Source organism: Vanessa atalanta, chromosome 15 (genome assembly GCF_905147765.1).
Source record: "Vanessa atalanta chromosome 15, ilVanAtal1.2, whole genome shotgun sequence".
NCBI classification, from domain to species: domain Eukaryota; kingdom Metazoa; phylum Arthropoda; class Insecta; order Lepidoptera; family Nymphalidae; genus Vanessa; species Vanessa atalanta.
Window position 1 is genome coordinate 10,466,754 of NC_061885.1, and position 13,776 is coordinate 10,480,529.

General features: G+C 32.7%; 1 protein-coding gene across 1 annotated transcript in view; it reads right to left on the reverse strand.

Moving 5' to 3' along the window:
* The window catches only part of LOC125069195 (tRNA dimethylallyltransferase), a 242,937-nt gene that overhangs the window by 41,499 nt on the left and 187,662 nt on the right, over nucleotides 1-13,776 (reverse strand). Inside the window, exon 4 of the mRNA XM_047678600.1 lies at nucleotides 2,433-2,556. Within this exon, the coding sequence (XP_047534556.1) occupies nucleotides 2,433-2,556 (124 nt within the window). The remainder of the gene's footprint in view (nucleotides 1-2,432; nucleotides 2,557-13,776) is intronic.

Here is a 13,776-nt window from a genome sequence, read left to right on the forward strand (position 1 = left end):
TAAATTAAAAAGTATTTAGCCAATGTACATAAAACTTATTCCAGAGTTCGTTTCGGAGATTGTAAAAAAATACATTAATAAAAAAAGCATATTATTCAACACAATATTATATAGATGATAAAAAGGCGTGGAGCTAATGGTTGTTGATTTCCAGGCGAGATATATTATATATGTATTTAACAAGCTTTGTCTTTTAAATTTTGGAAAAGAGTTGCCGGTTCTTCTCGGTAAAATCTACATTCAGAACAGGTGGTAGCTTAACTTAATATAGTTTTATAAACTGACGATTCAATCGTGCTTGTAAAAGCCTACTTGAATATATTTTGATTGTTTTAATATATGAAACATGTAAGTATGTAAAGAGTTCATGTGCTTAATTTGTGTTCATAATTCATCTCGTGCTCGGCGGTGAAGGAAACCATCGTGAGGAAACTTGCAATTGTCTGTTCCCAACTATTCTGCCACATGTGAATCCTACGACCCGCATTGGAACATCATGTTGGAATATGCTCCTAAAAGGGAGAGGAGGCTTTAGTCCAGCAATGGGAAATTTACAGGCTCTTACTATACACGTAAGACTGTCGGTTTTGCTTCTATAGTTTGGATACATCAATATAATATAATTTTTAGTCCATAAACTGTTTCCATAATTAAATAACGACTCCGTGTTGAAGCTCAACGACAAACAATTTGAGTGAAACAAACACTTTGTTATTGTATGTTATTAATTCATCAAAAATTCAATTAAAAAAAATTTAACATAATTAAATAGATACCTATGCTCGGACATTCTACCGTCGAGTTATTTTGTAATTATCGTGTTCCGGTATGAACGGTTAGCCAGTGTAATTATAGGTAGTTGTTTTTATAGTCCGTTAATGTTTAACAAAGGGCAAAGGCTTCTAAGGAGATGAATTCGAATCGAAAGCTGCGGATTGGCGGATACATCTTAGATTTTCAGCAATATGTTCTGTTGAAATAAAACTAGTTTTTAATGGATTTAATCGCGTGGTCACGGGCAGACTCCACGAACACTGCAAAGTGCTCGAAACGTCGGGATGTTAAAATAATTAATATACGCGATTAAATCCGTTAAAAACTAGTTTTATTTCAATGTGTAATAATCGCGAAAATATAAGACAACATTAATATGTTCTGTTTCTTATTTGTATTTTATATTTAATGGAAAGTTGTGACGTTTAGATGTCTGTGTATTAATCTCTAAAAAAAAAAATAACTAGTAATCCTAATTATAATTGTATGATTTAGACGCAAAAAATACAAAATGTATTATTTAAATACGAAATTATTAAACGCTATAGATAAAAAGTAAAAATATATATATATTGCTACTCGAAAAAAACGTAAACATATTAAGGCGTACTTTGTAAAACACTGACATTTAAGTAATCGTACAGTACAAATATTTTTGCGGTGGTCTCACCTATTCTGGAGACATTAACAATAAATGATAGCACATGTACGAGTACGCTTGCAAAACATTACCCTTTAAAGAAACTCATAAAATAACCATTTTGAACCATAAATCTAGGTATTAAGGTGCAGTTTAAATCTCGTTCAGTTGCAGATGTGAGCGCGTAGCACCTGCCAATCTCTGCGCGCGCGCAGGTGACCGCGTTGTTTATGTTTTTTTCACCCCTAGCTGCAAGATGGCGGCGGCTTCGATGCTTAAACGATAATGACCTGCCTCGATGGTAACATTTTAATGTTGCTTTAATCGTAATGGTATTTTTTAATCATGTTTTTATCTAATCAAAAGGTTTTAAGTAAAAAAAAATAAACCAACTGAATAATAAAACGGTCAAAGGCGAGTCGAACTGCGGTTTAATAGTTTTGAATACTTTCACGTGAACATATGATCAATCACAAAGGCGCGCCTCCTTCACGTTTAATTAATATTTTTTTCATAAAAAAAAACAAAAAAATAATCTAATTTTCATTTTTTTGCTGTCCTTACATATATTCGTCTCACGCACACAAATATAATGCACGAGCGTCACTCACTCATACTAAAGCACACGATTAAAATTTAACGTGGAAGGGCGCGTCTTCATGATAGAATACAATTTGTTTTTGCTTAGTTTAACGGAATAACGACTATAATTTTAAGTATATATATTATAACATACTTGATTTACTACAGACTATACCTACCAAAATTAAAATGTACTTCATTAAAATAATCTCACAAGTAATTATGTGCTCCGCTTGGTGCAATTTGGACCAAAAGTGGTCCATCTCAACTTATGGATACAAGGAAAAATTCTGAGTGTATTGTGCAAGTTATAATAGGTCCAAAATGATATTACTTTAGCATCATTAGTAATGAACCATTACTTTGAAATATAAATATAAATAGCCTTTAAATAGCCTTCATATAGCTTTGATATTTCTTAAGACTAAAAGGATACCTGTTCACATTTAAGCCAGAGTATGACAGTGGCGCCTGGCCTTCTCAGCTGCCCTTCGCTTTCTTTCTGCTCGTCTAGCACTTCGCTGTGACGACGACCTGTTTTCAGCCAAACTTCGATTGCCCTGCAACAATATTAATATCATAATTAAATTTATATTCTTACAAACTACAATCTGTGTCTTGGCTTCAATTTGATTTCAAAAGGTAAGGAGGGTTTGGTAAGAGACATTTGTGTAAAAATACAACTTCTATAAAATATCAAAGAATCATTTGAAGCGATAAGAGGATATCTTATGAAAAAAATATGGAGCGAAAAATGGTATACTATGGTATAATTATTATATATACTAAAAGGAGATGATAAAGATGTCAAAATACAAAAAAAAAAAAACAGTAGATTTTTCTTAATCGATGTCTATATCTATACATATAACGAAATTGGAGTGTCTGTTAGTAATATTAAAATAAGCCCTTTTTACTAAATGCATATTTATGTATACATATACCAAAATAACATTTTTTTTCCATTTTTGTATGTCTGTCTGTTTATTCCGGCTAATCTCTGGAACGCCTCGACTTGAAGGGAATTTCACTGGCAGATAGCTTATGTAATAAGGAGTAACTTAGGCTACAACAATAATTTCATTGCTAAATTTAAACGCATACGAAGGCGCAGGTACAGCTAGTATGCAATTAATCAAACATAATATAAACATATCACACGACTTTTCAATTTCCAACCATTACTGATGATGAAAACAAAATTGAAAACGTAATTTCAATATAATCAAACTGTATCAAAAAATATAAAATCTTTACTCAAAATTGGTATAAATAAAGACAAAATTATTTCGTCTTCATTTCACAAAGAAAAATAAGACATCTCAAAATTTAAAATGCCTCGAAATGCAATAATAAAATTATACAGTTCTGGATTTATGGTCGTTTTGGATAATAGTTTGAGTTCTGCACGAGGAACAGACAGTTGTTACCACATAAACCTAATACCTAGGTACGAAACTCATTAGCAAGCATGATCCGTTTCTTTTGTGTACAATCCCTGAAGTGGTTCTTTAAAAGTCGTTAAAGAGCACTTGAATTAAGTCTACGAGAGAGCGCAATACAAGACACAGGCGTCTACGAACAGGCAATACTTGATGCAGTATTCATTAAAATAATACAAAGGAATAACTGTTTTATGACGTCTATATAAAACGTATATTCGTGTGTACTATAATAAGATTTGCTTCGTTATTCGAACTTCCAAATCCGTTTTGGTTTTTATTTTGAAACTATTTAAAGATAAATATAAAATAACAGTTACGTTCCAATAATTCTGAGAAAGACTTAAGTATAATGGCAGCTGTTACCATCGCGTATTTTTATTGACCACAATAAAATAGACAAGTAGTCATTAAAGTAGTAATCGGTCAAGTGATGGTATGGTAAGGTCACCGTTAAACACGAATAAAAAACATAACTGATTGATCTTATCTTTTGCTTTAAATTAGGTCTCCAATAAAAATACTTTTATTTAAGACCCAATTTTATAAACATAAAACGGTGTGATTAGTGTATTTGTCGGAAAGGTATTCTAGAAACTGAATTATTGTATAGTATATATGTTGTTTTTTTTACCAATGGGACATTTAGATTTTAAGGTTTCCTTAAAAAAATTAGATCCCGATATAGAATTTACATATCTTGACTCATAATTCTATATTTCAGTTCAATTGATTAATATTAAGAAATATTTCTTAGGACATACACACAGATATACACTTTCGCAGTATTGTTAGGAGGAAAACGTCTACGTGACCGCAATGATAAATCAATAAGCAATAACTAAGGAGTTCGTTATAAAAACCGATTGCTAAAGACGAATATTCAGTGCTCCGGTAGACATTAAAAAAAAACAACAGGACAACGACCCCGCTTACATCATGGCAAGAAAAAATGGCATTAGTGTGAAGTAAATTCGCTCGAATTTCCATATCGCGAATTTATTTATTTAGATTTTTTTGCCTTTTTTGTAAAACATATAATCCTTTTTTTACTACATTGCTTATATTCCTATTTTCCTCTTCAACTAAGCGTAAAGATTATAAGTAGCGGGTGCAATAGTCCAAGAAGTGATGGTCGAAATTATGACCTCATATGTTATTATACTATATTTGATTCTTTTCATTTGTCATGGAAAGGGCCATCTCATAGTAAATAGTCACCATCATTAATACTAGCACTATATTTAACCATTTCTAATATCGTCAATGTTGATTCAATTTTTAAGTGTCAATATTATAACTGTGGATGTAACTTCGTACATCTTTGCCACTTAGCATAATTGTATGAATTTAAAAATAAAAAAGTTGCCCTTTTAACCGGCCAGTAACTTTCTTGTCCATTACTCTGCTTTGGTTTCCACATATCACCCAACTCCAATTCTGTGTTCGTATCTTTACATCTGCCGTCTTGGCTTTCCATTTAATTACTTGGCGTATTTAGCTCAAATTTATATTTGTATGTGTAGTCACGAATCCACAATCATTTAATCAATATATTAATATGTAAAATAAACGGCTGCTGGCCGGCCCGTTTCTCATCTCCCTTGCATAAAATCCCAGCTTTACTTTGGCAATTGTCAATAAAACCATTCATTTACGCTTTTGTTCCGTGATTTAGTTCGTTCGTCTTTTGAAAGGCGAAAGAGGAAATAAGTACGATTTCGGCCGTCGTTCCCAGAGTTTCAACTAAACGTTTTCAATTAAAGTGACGTATATTGATTATGAGAAGAATAAATCAATGTTCTTATTTAGATCATGACATTGTGTTCAATTATATCATTTATTTTCAACTTCCCGTTTGGGAGTTATTGTAATCGGTCCGATTTTCGGAAGTCATTGACAAATCTTCACGACTTGAGACTCACCGAGTTCGATCTTGCGTTTTTTTTTTTTTATATAGTTAGACGAACAAAGGGGACATCTGACGTTAAATGGTCACGTCTGCTTGTTGATACTCCCGTTGGTGCTGTCACCTTAATGACCCAACTACAATATATAAAATGTTATATTGTTTGTGCTTGCTACACTTTGCTAATTACACACTTGGCTTTGGGTGCAGATTAACTAATGACTAGAACCCAGACGAGCTTGCCCAAAACCCTACACCAGTGTGATAAAAGATGACTTTAATAGTCAACAATGATTGGCTGTTGATGCCCACAATTGGGAAACAAACGTTTCTGTTGATAAGGTATTAATATTAAGGGGGTAGGTTAGGGTACAACATTTTATTGCACTGCGCGATGCGCTACCAGGGTCGTAGAATTACTGACGGAATAATTAAAATTAGAATAAAGTTCAATCAAAATTACAATACACGCCTTTGCCTGACTCTCATAGTCAGGATATAGAGAATACCCTTGTGCACATACTTGTCTCTCTTTATAAAAGCCGTGACTTCATAGTTTTTATGTAACATGTGTAACGCCTCTTGGGATTTTTTGTTGTATATAATTAATCAATTATTATTACACAAATGACACAATTGAATAGTACACGTGAATGTGCCAAATTACCACATTTATCGGGCGATATAAAATTAATTAGTTGCGACAGTGTTCGTCAACCTTTTTCAAATTAATGATAGTACAAGTTCAATTATTTACAATATGACTTGTGCAAATGTAACTGTTTGTTTTTGTGTTTTTAAATAGTTATACTAAACATCAGTGACGTGTAATATTTTCAATCCTCCACTAAGACTTCATTAATCATTTCTTTCTAAAAAATATTTACACACATAATTAGACAATGAAAAATCTATAAACATTACGCTATTAGTTTTAATAATAGACTATACGATAATTTCTTAAATTCTAAAGCTTAAAGTTCAATCAAGGTTTTTAGAAGATAAATAATTCATTACTTCTATATTGCAGGATACATTATTTCAGATAAGTATCTATTGAATCTTAAACAAAATCGAACGTCGAATTGATTTTCTAAATTGACAAAATTTGTCAAATCAAATAGTACATTAGTCAAAGGTTGTCAGCCTCTGGTTTTAGTCATGAAGTCATTCATTGGCCGCCTAATGAACCGCTTCCTGTCTTAATCAACGAACGAGACATGTGGTCGTATCTCAGGAACTCGAGAAGGGACCGCTAATTGTAACAATCAGGTTTACTTTGCGAAATTATTATTTAATATCGATAATTTATTATATCCAAATTGTTTCGCTTTCCTCTACGATAATCGTTATCAATATTCTTGTTACCCTGTTACATTACCTTTTTACATTAACAGCCTGTAAATTTCCCACTGCTGGACTAAGGCCTCCTCTCCCTTTGAAGAGATGCAATTTGGCGGAATACACATGTGGCAGAATTTCGTTCAAATTAGACACATGCAGGCTTCCTCACGATGTTTTCCTTCACCGCCGAGCACGAGATGAATTATAAACACAAATCAAGCACATGAAAATTCAGTGGTGCTTGCCTGGGTTTGAACCCGAAATCATCGGTTAAGATGCACGCGTTCTAACCACTGGGCCATCTTCGCTCTTTACCCTATTACTTTTGTAGAATGGTCATAATCATGTACTATATGCTTTATATCTACTTAACATTACATTATTGCTATTTGTAATAACTACAAATAGCTATAATGTAATGTTAAGTATATTTTATATATTTTTTAGGTATGAGATGTCATAGTAAATATCTTGACTGATAGAGAATGCCTAGAGGCGTTAAGTCTGCCTTTTGTAGTACACAATGTTTGTATACAATAAAGTTAATATAATAAATTAAAAAATATTATGATTAGTCCGCCAAACATTAAATGGAATCAATTTGACTATTTGTAATGTTTGGTCCTAATGAAAGTGAATCAATTTTAATTTCTTTATTACAAACGTTAGTTAACTAAATTCATTATATCTCTTTCTAGCATTAATAATTTGTTATTCGAAAGAAAACGACAGAGCATTAGTAACTAATCATACATGAACATCATTTAAACATGATGTTACTCATGTTTAGTAAATAATAAAAATACTTTTATAATAAAAATAAAAAATAAAATTCTGTTCAATCGTAAGATAAATAATTTGATTTGTGCTCATTTCTACTTTAATGATTTATTTTATTGGTTTTATTAATTAATATTTATTTTATAATAGTTAAAAAAAAATTAATATAATACTTATGTCAAATCATTGATTATATTTAATACATCTACCTGTAAATAGTAGGACATTCGCTAAGATAATTTTGAAATGTTCTTTTGTTTTTACATGTGTTATTGTATCTACTGGTTGTTGTCCTACTGAAAATAAAATAAACAAAACAAAGCTGGTCCAAGAACTTCGACGAGTTGTACGGCCAACCTAGCCAGAAGCAATACCTTCAGGAGCGGGTTTGGTGAGACGTATTTGACCACCAACTGGGCCGGCAATTTACAAGCTCTCACTTTCGTTACAATGATTTCGTTTAAATAAACCATTAGCACTTTCTGGAACAGTAAACGCCTTAGACGTAATAACAATTACTTAGACATTGTATCTAGTGTACTGTTCCTGAAAGTGTTAATAACGTGACGTCACTGGTAGCATTTTATTTACCTGTCTTTGTAAATATGATAATACACAGAGAGAGAGAGAGAGGGGCTTTAATAAACTATGATGAATGTGTGCAAATATAATCGTAAGTAAATCGTATCGATGTAGCTCAAAAACAAACAACTCTTGGAGTATAAAAGCACTATTGACGTATTAGCCAAAAAGACGCTCCAATTAACTATTATTGTATTTAATGGAAATTGTCACAGCGAATTTCAATCTAGAAGTAGCAAGGAATAGTATACTGAATAAATATGTGGAACAGCAATCCAACACAACTCAATTTATTACAGAAAAAAATTAGGTTTGATCTCAGATAATATTGGTCTCAGTGTATAATAACATAGTCATTAAACAAAATATCGATCAGGTACTGGGTATACTGGCTAGGTTAATTAAATCAAGCTGTTTTTGGAGCATTCGAGTGAAAACTTTGATATTTCCTAACTTCAAAGAATACCTGACAGGAAATCAATAACTTATCCCTAATAGCGATTTGAATCCAGGACCCTGCAGATCGGAAGCTGTATAAGCAAGCAATAAAACCGATGAGGAGATAGTATTAATGAACACAGAAGACATAATTATAGATCTAAGAATCAATCTTTGTGCGGTGCGGAATAAAAACTTAAGCATCTTCGTTAATTTTCACCAAAAGTTATGGACAGAGACAGTCTTAATTTATTGGTTCTTGCTATGACCAAACATTTTTTCAACTGTGTCAAACCTGTTTCACATATATATGATAACTAATTATAAGAAACAAAGTCGTTGATATTTCTTGGCGTTATTTTCGGAAAAGTTATTATAAAATCCTAGAAATCTTAGCGTTTCTTTAACAGTCATCTTCTTCGATCTATACAAATACTAAAGATCTTGTAGGTACATAGAAAAACTTTCTCTAAGAGAAAAAATACATGACTCGAGTCGTGAAATATTTTGGTCATATTTCATTTTGGAAACAGACATCATTATGAATGTTTCTGTAAATACCCTTAAACTTTTGTAATGTATATTTATTGAATACATAGTATTCTGGTTTCAGCCGCGATCATACTTTCTTTATGATTAGTAAGCCGCGAGACGACTTCAAGTACTCTTTGGAAACCTCAGACAAAATAGTAAAGTATGATCGCGGAAAAATTTGAATATCATATAGAAAAATATAATATACACTATAATAGAAATAAAAAAGAACTCGTGATCTTACAAGTCAAGCGTAAAGACAATGAGTTCTGCTTTTATTTGCGAGCAAACGAGCGGCCATATCACCTAAAGTTAAGTGACAAACGCCCATGGAGATTTGTAGAACTGTCAAAGTACTGGCTTTGCAGTGACTGTTCATCCGCTGTTCGAATAGTCCATATTAATTAGAACTACACACGAGGAAACGCAGTATGTGGAACTTAGTTCCGTAGTTTGTATTCACCAATACCACATTCGGAATATTTTTTTCAACCATTTTTGAATTAATTTAAAATTTTGAAACACGCTTATAGGCTACTAAACCATTTTTTGCCTTGTGAGTCCAACACACTGGAGCGTGGGCATTCCCATTTCCATTTCAAGGTGAATTAGTCATAAGTAAATAGTAAAGGGCATCCGTAGGTTCATTTACGCTTTGGAATGCATCACACATTTCCGTCCGTTCCATTTTTATCCTTATTTCTAATACGGTTAGGTTGATATTGTGTTAAAGAACGTGCTTTGAAGAATCAATTGGTTGTTACGCTGATCTACCTGCGTTTACGTACTCCATGACAATCTAAATACTAAGGCGTACAGTATATCCCAAAAAAAAAAAAAAAACAAATTTGTCAAGTTTTAAATGCGTTATAGATTTATATACAGGATGTTCTAATAAGCTAAAGATTATCTATGTCCTGATATCTTAAGCTTAGTATATATACGTGAACAAAAGTACTACACGACTTAATATTCGTAATATTCTGACTTTTTCAAGTCCTCGTCGGAACATGTAATGGATTATTATCGTTTATCATGACCTGTCGTCACCTGCAGTATAATCGTCGGTTTATGGAACACCTGTGTACAACATTTAAAGGAGTAATTTATTAATTCGCAAGAATAAACATTTTCTTTTTTTTGTTTTATGTTTGTACCTCCACAGAAATGTTGTGGTGTATTTGGTGTATCTATTTTTAATTAGTAATTATTAATCATCGGACACATATAGCAGCATGATGCTGCGTCAGCTCCGTTTTCGGTCCTGTCGTCAAGTCGTGAAGGTAACGAGATCGTCCGTATTTGCGTTCTTACTTGTGTTAAACTTGGTTGGGATAGACTTGAAATATAAATTGTCTTTATATATATTAGAAGCCAAATTATAAATGTCTTTCTTTAATGAAACAGTTCAATATCAAAACCGCATTAAGTTTAGAAGACGGATTCGAATACTATGCACATCGAGTAAACTTCGTTCAAGTTTATTTAAATTACCGACTCGTGTAAGAGTACTTTTATTTTCCACAAAAGCATTTCCCACATAAATCCCGCACTGATTGACGTGCAGTTAAAACCTTTTTTAATTACAATAATTAATGTTTTAATAATTTACGCTAAACATCAACCGATCTCGCATTAAATTTAAATAATGGTTTCGAATTCGATTAATTTCGTTGCGTTTTTGTATATGACCAGATAGATATAAGATTACATAATAATAATGATAACAAAAACACATGTTACAATATACCGAGTATTGAAAATTACAGAATAGAACATTAAGCAACAAAAACTTAAAGACAGGTCGTTGACTTCGCGGCCTAAGTTTATAGACAAAAAATAATTATATCATAGGTCTGCTTGCAATGTTAATTTAACGACTGGAGAAAGTGCAAATGTGCCTTAATGCAATCACATAAGATTCAAAATGTTTTGAGCGCGTTGTCCATAGTTCTGGTCGAGATTGTCACATGTGACGACTTGTCAAGTCGAGGTGGGGGATAATTAATGATCTGTCAGTGTCACCTACTGAAGGTGGACGGTAGAAACGAGGCGTGGTACCACGTAATGAATATAACATGTTTATTGTTAGAAGCTTAAGCACACAGAACGTTTTGACCCTAACTGGTATTTGTTTAACAAGTGGTAATTACTTTTATTCGAATCGTTTGCATAATACAGAATATTCTAAGTTTTTTCTTTTGAATATGATTATTCGGTTCGTTTTTTAATACAGATATGGAGTTCAAGCGTTTGTTGTACAATTGTTTGTAAACATATAAAAAACGAATATGATGTTTATGTATGCAACTTACTTTGAATTAAAAATGACGTTAGGAAATATGCATTTTAATAGTACGTCAATCATTATCAACTTAGGGAGCCAAACAATATAAAAAAACAGCAATACTTAATACTGATGTGTTACGGTTTCAAGGTTGGGTGAGCCAGTGGAACTGTAGCATAAGGGACGTAACATCTTAGTTACCAGGTTGGTGGCGCATTGACGGTGTAAATGACGTTGAACTTTTCTTAGAGCGCCAATATATATAGGCGGTGGTGATCAATAAGCAGTCAAAGATGTAAAATAAAGTATATTTGTCTCACTGTTTGCCTTAAGGCTTTCACTCGTTTTAAAAAAAAAAGTATTCAAGCTTGATCTACTATTCTGTTGCAATACGGGAGCGTAATTTTCGGTCAAGATTCGTGTTTTCATCATTGTGCCTTTGCGTTACAGCGTTTATTTTATTATTCGTATTCCTCTTGAAATTACCAATATTCCCAAGTTTGAGTGATAATTTATACACTTACTTAGAACGTCGTACATGTAAACCAAAACTATATTATAAATGAGACATTTTTTTTATTCATAAAACTTATACCAGTATACATATATATGTCCGCAATTTTACCAGCTTTAAATTTAAACCATTGACGTGACATTAACGAATTTCATGTTCTCGTCGCATAGAGCTACTACCGTTACATTTTTTTTATACCTAAGCCCTAATTTCTTGCTTTTAAGCCCCGCAACATATGTGTTCTCTATGTGTTTATAAATAACAGGAATTATTCATAAACATTAAAAACTCGTTAGTCGAGGACGTTGGTATCAATATTTACGTTGTGTGAAAAACTTAGCGAATTCGTTCATCATTCAAACTTGAATGGAATATTTTAGACGTTGGTAAGCGTAGTCGTGTAAATTTAATACGAGTTCCGTATATTTATTAATTATATCATATATTTTAATTTTTATGTTTGTTTTATTTTCGCTTGCGGCTTGGCTCATGGTTTAGGGTTTAGTTGTCGGCTCTTAGGCATAAAAAGCCCTTGGGGTTAAAGCTCGCTTCATTCCAAATTTCATCAAATTCGTTTGGCCGTTACATTGTGACACTTATCTTAATGTTTTTATTAGTTATGTTAGCAACAATTAAAATTTTAGGATTATTGACATCTAACTAGCCAGTGTTAGTACAAAGTTTGTGTCGTATTTTATTTCTTTGCGAGTAAATGTCTTTCGGGGGTGGTGACTATTCATCACGATTTCTGTTCCCCCTCCTACCTATAGCATATAAAAATACAGTCTACTATAAATAATTAAGGAATGACAAAAACTATTTCAAATTATAAAATTGATTCACGCAATTCGTTGCGGAATCCTAAACCTATGCGTGTATTATTAATGATATCGTTGAGCGACCAATTCAGAGTATTGTAATAATGTACTGTAATTAATAAACCATCCTGACGGCCTGTGGGGTCGCGTGGATTATTTTAAAAGATTTGTCTCCGAAATATGAGTCAGTTTCCATTGTCTCATTTAATCTATGTGCTTTTAAAACGAATTTCTTTACCAGTACAGTGAAATGGCAGAAATAGTCACGAAAAAAAACTGTATGGTGACGTCACCGAGGGAATTTTCTCTATTTTTCTTTTATATACGGTTTTATTTAATCTTATTTTTTGTTATTGTTTTAATTCTCACAGGATTTTTTATGCTATAGGTGTCAAACGAACAGGAGCACCCGATGGAAAGTGACTACCACCGCCCATAGAAATCTGCAACACCGGGAGACTTGCAGGTGGGTTGCCTTTGAGAAATGAATACGCTCTTGTACTAAAGTCTATTCTAATCAATACGAAAGCATCCTGTAATAGGTAGAGGGTTCGTAATAATAGGCATTCCTTACATCACACCAACGCGCCACCACCCTCGGGAGCTAAGATGTTATGTCTTGTTTTTGTTTGTGAATATAGAGGAAGGGGGCGATCAAAGAAACGATGGATGGATTGTGTGGAAGACGATATGACTGAAAAGAATATTACTAGTGAGATGACGTCAGGCAGAGAAGTATGGAAGAAGAAGACATGATGCGCCGACCCCAAGTAAAATTGGGATAAGGGCAGGAGGATAAAATAAATTTGTTCCTGTATAGAAATACAAAGAAGTTAATAATTAACATAATCTATGTATAAATAGACAAAGGCATGTTGTATGTTTGTCATTTTTTTTTTATTTCTCCTCTAACTACACAACTAGCCTTTGACGGTCTTAATCAATACGATGTTCTAAACATGTTAATTCATATAATAGTTGTCGCCCGTGGCTGCGCTCATCGCGTCATCAGGCCTTAGGCATAAACACGCCATATCAAGTTCATACCAAATTCGGTTCAGTAGTTTGGTCGTAAGACTGACAGACAGAGTTAATTTCGCATTTATTATATAGTTTTACTGAAATTTTCAAT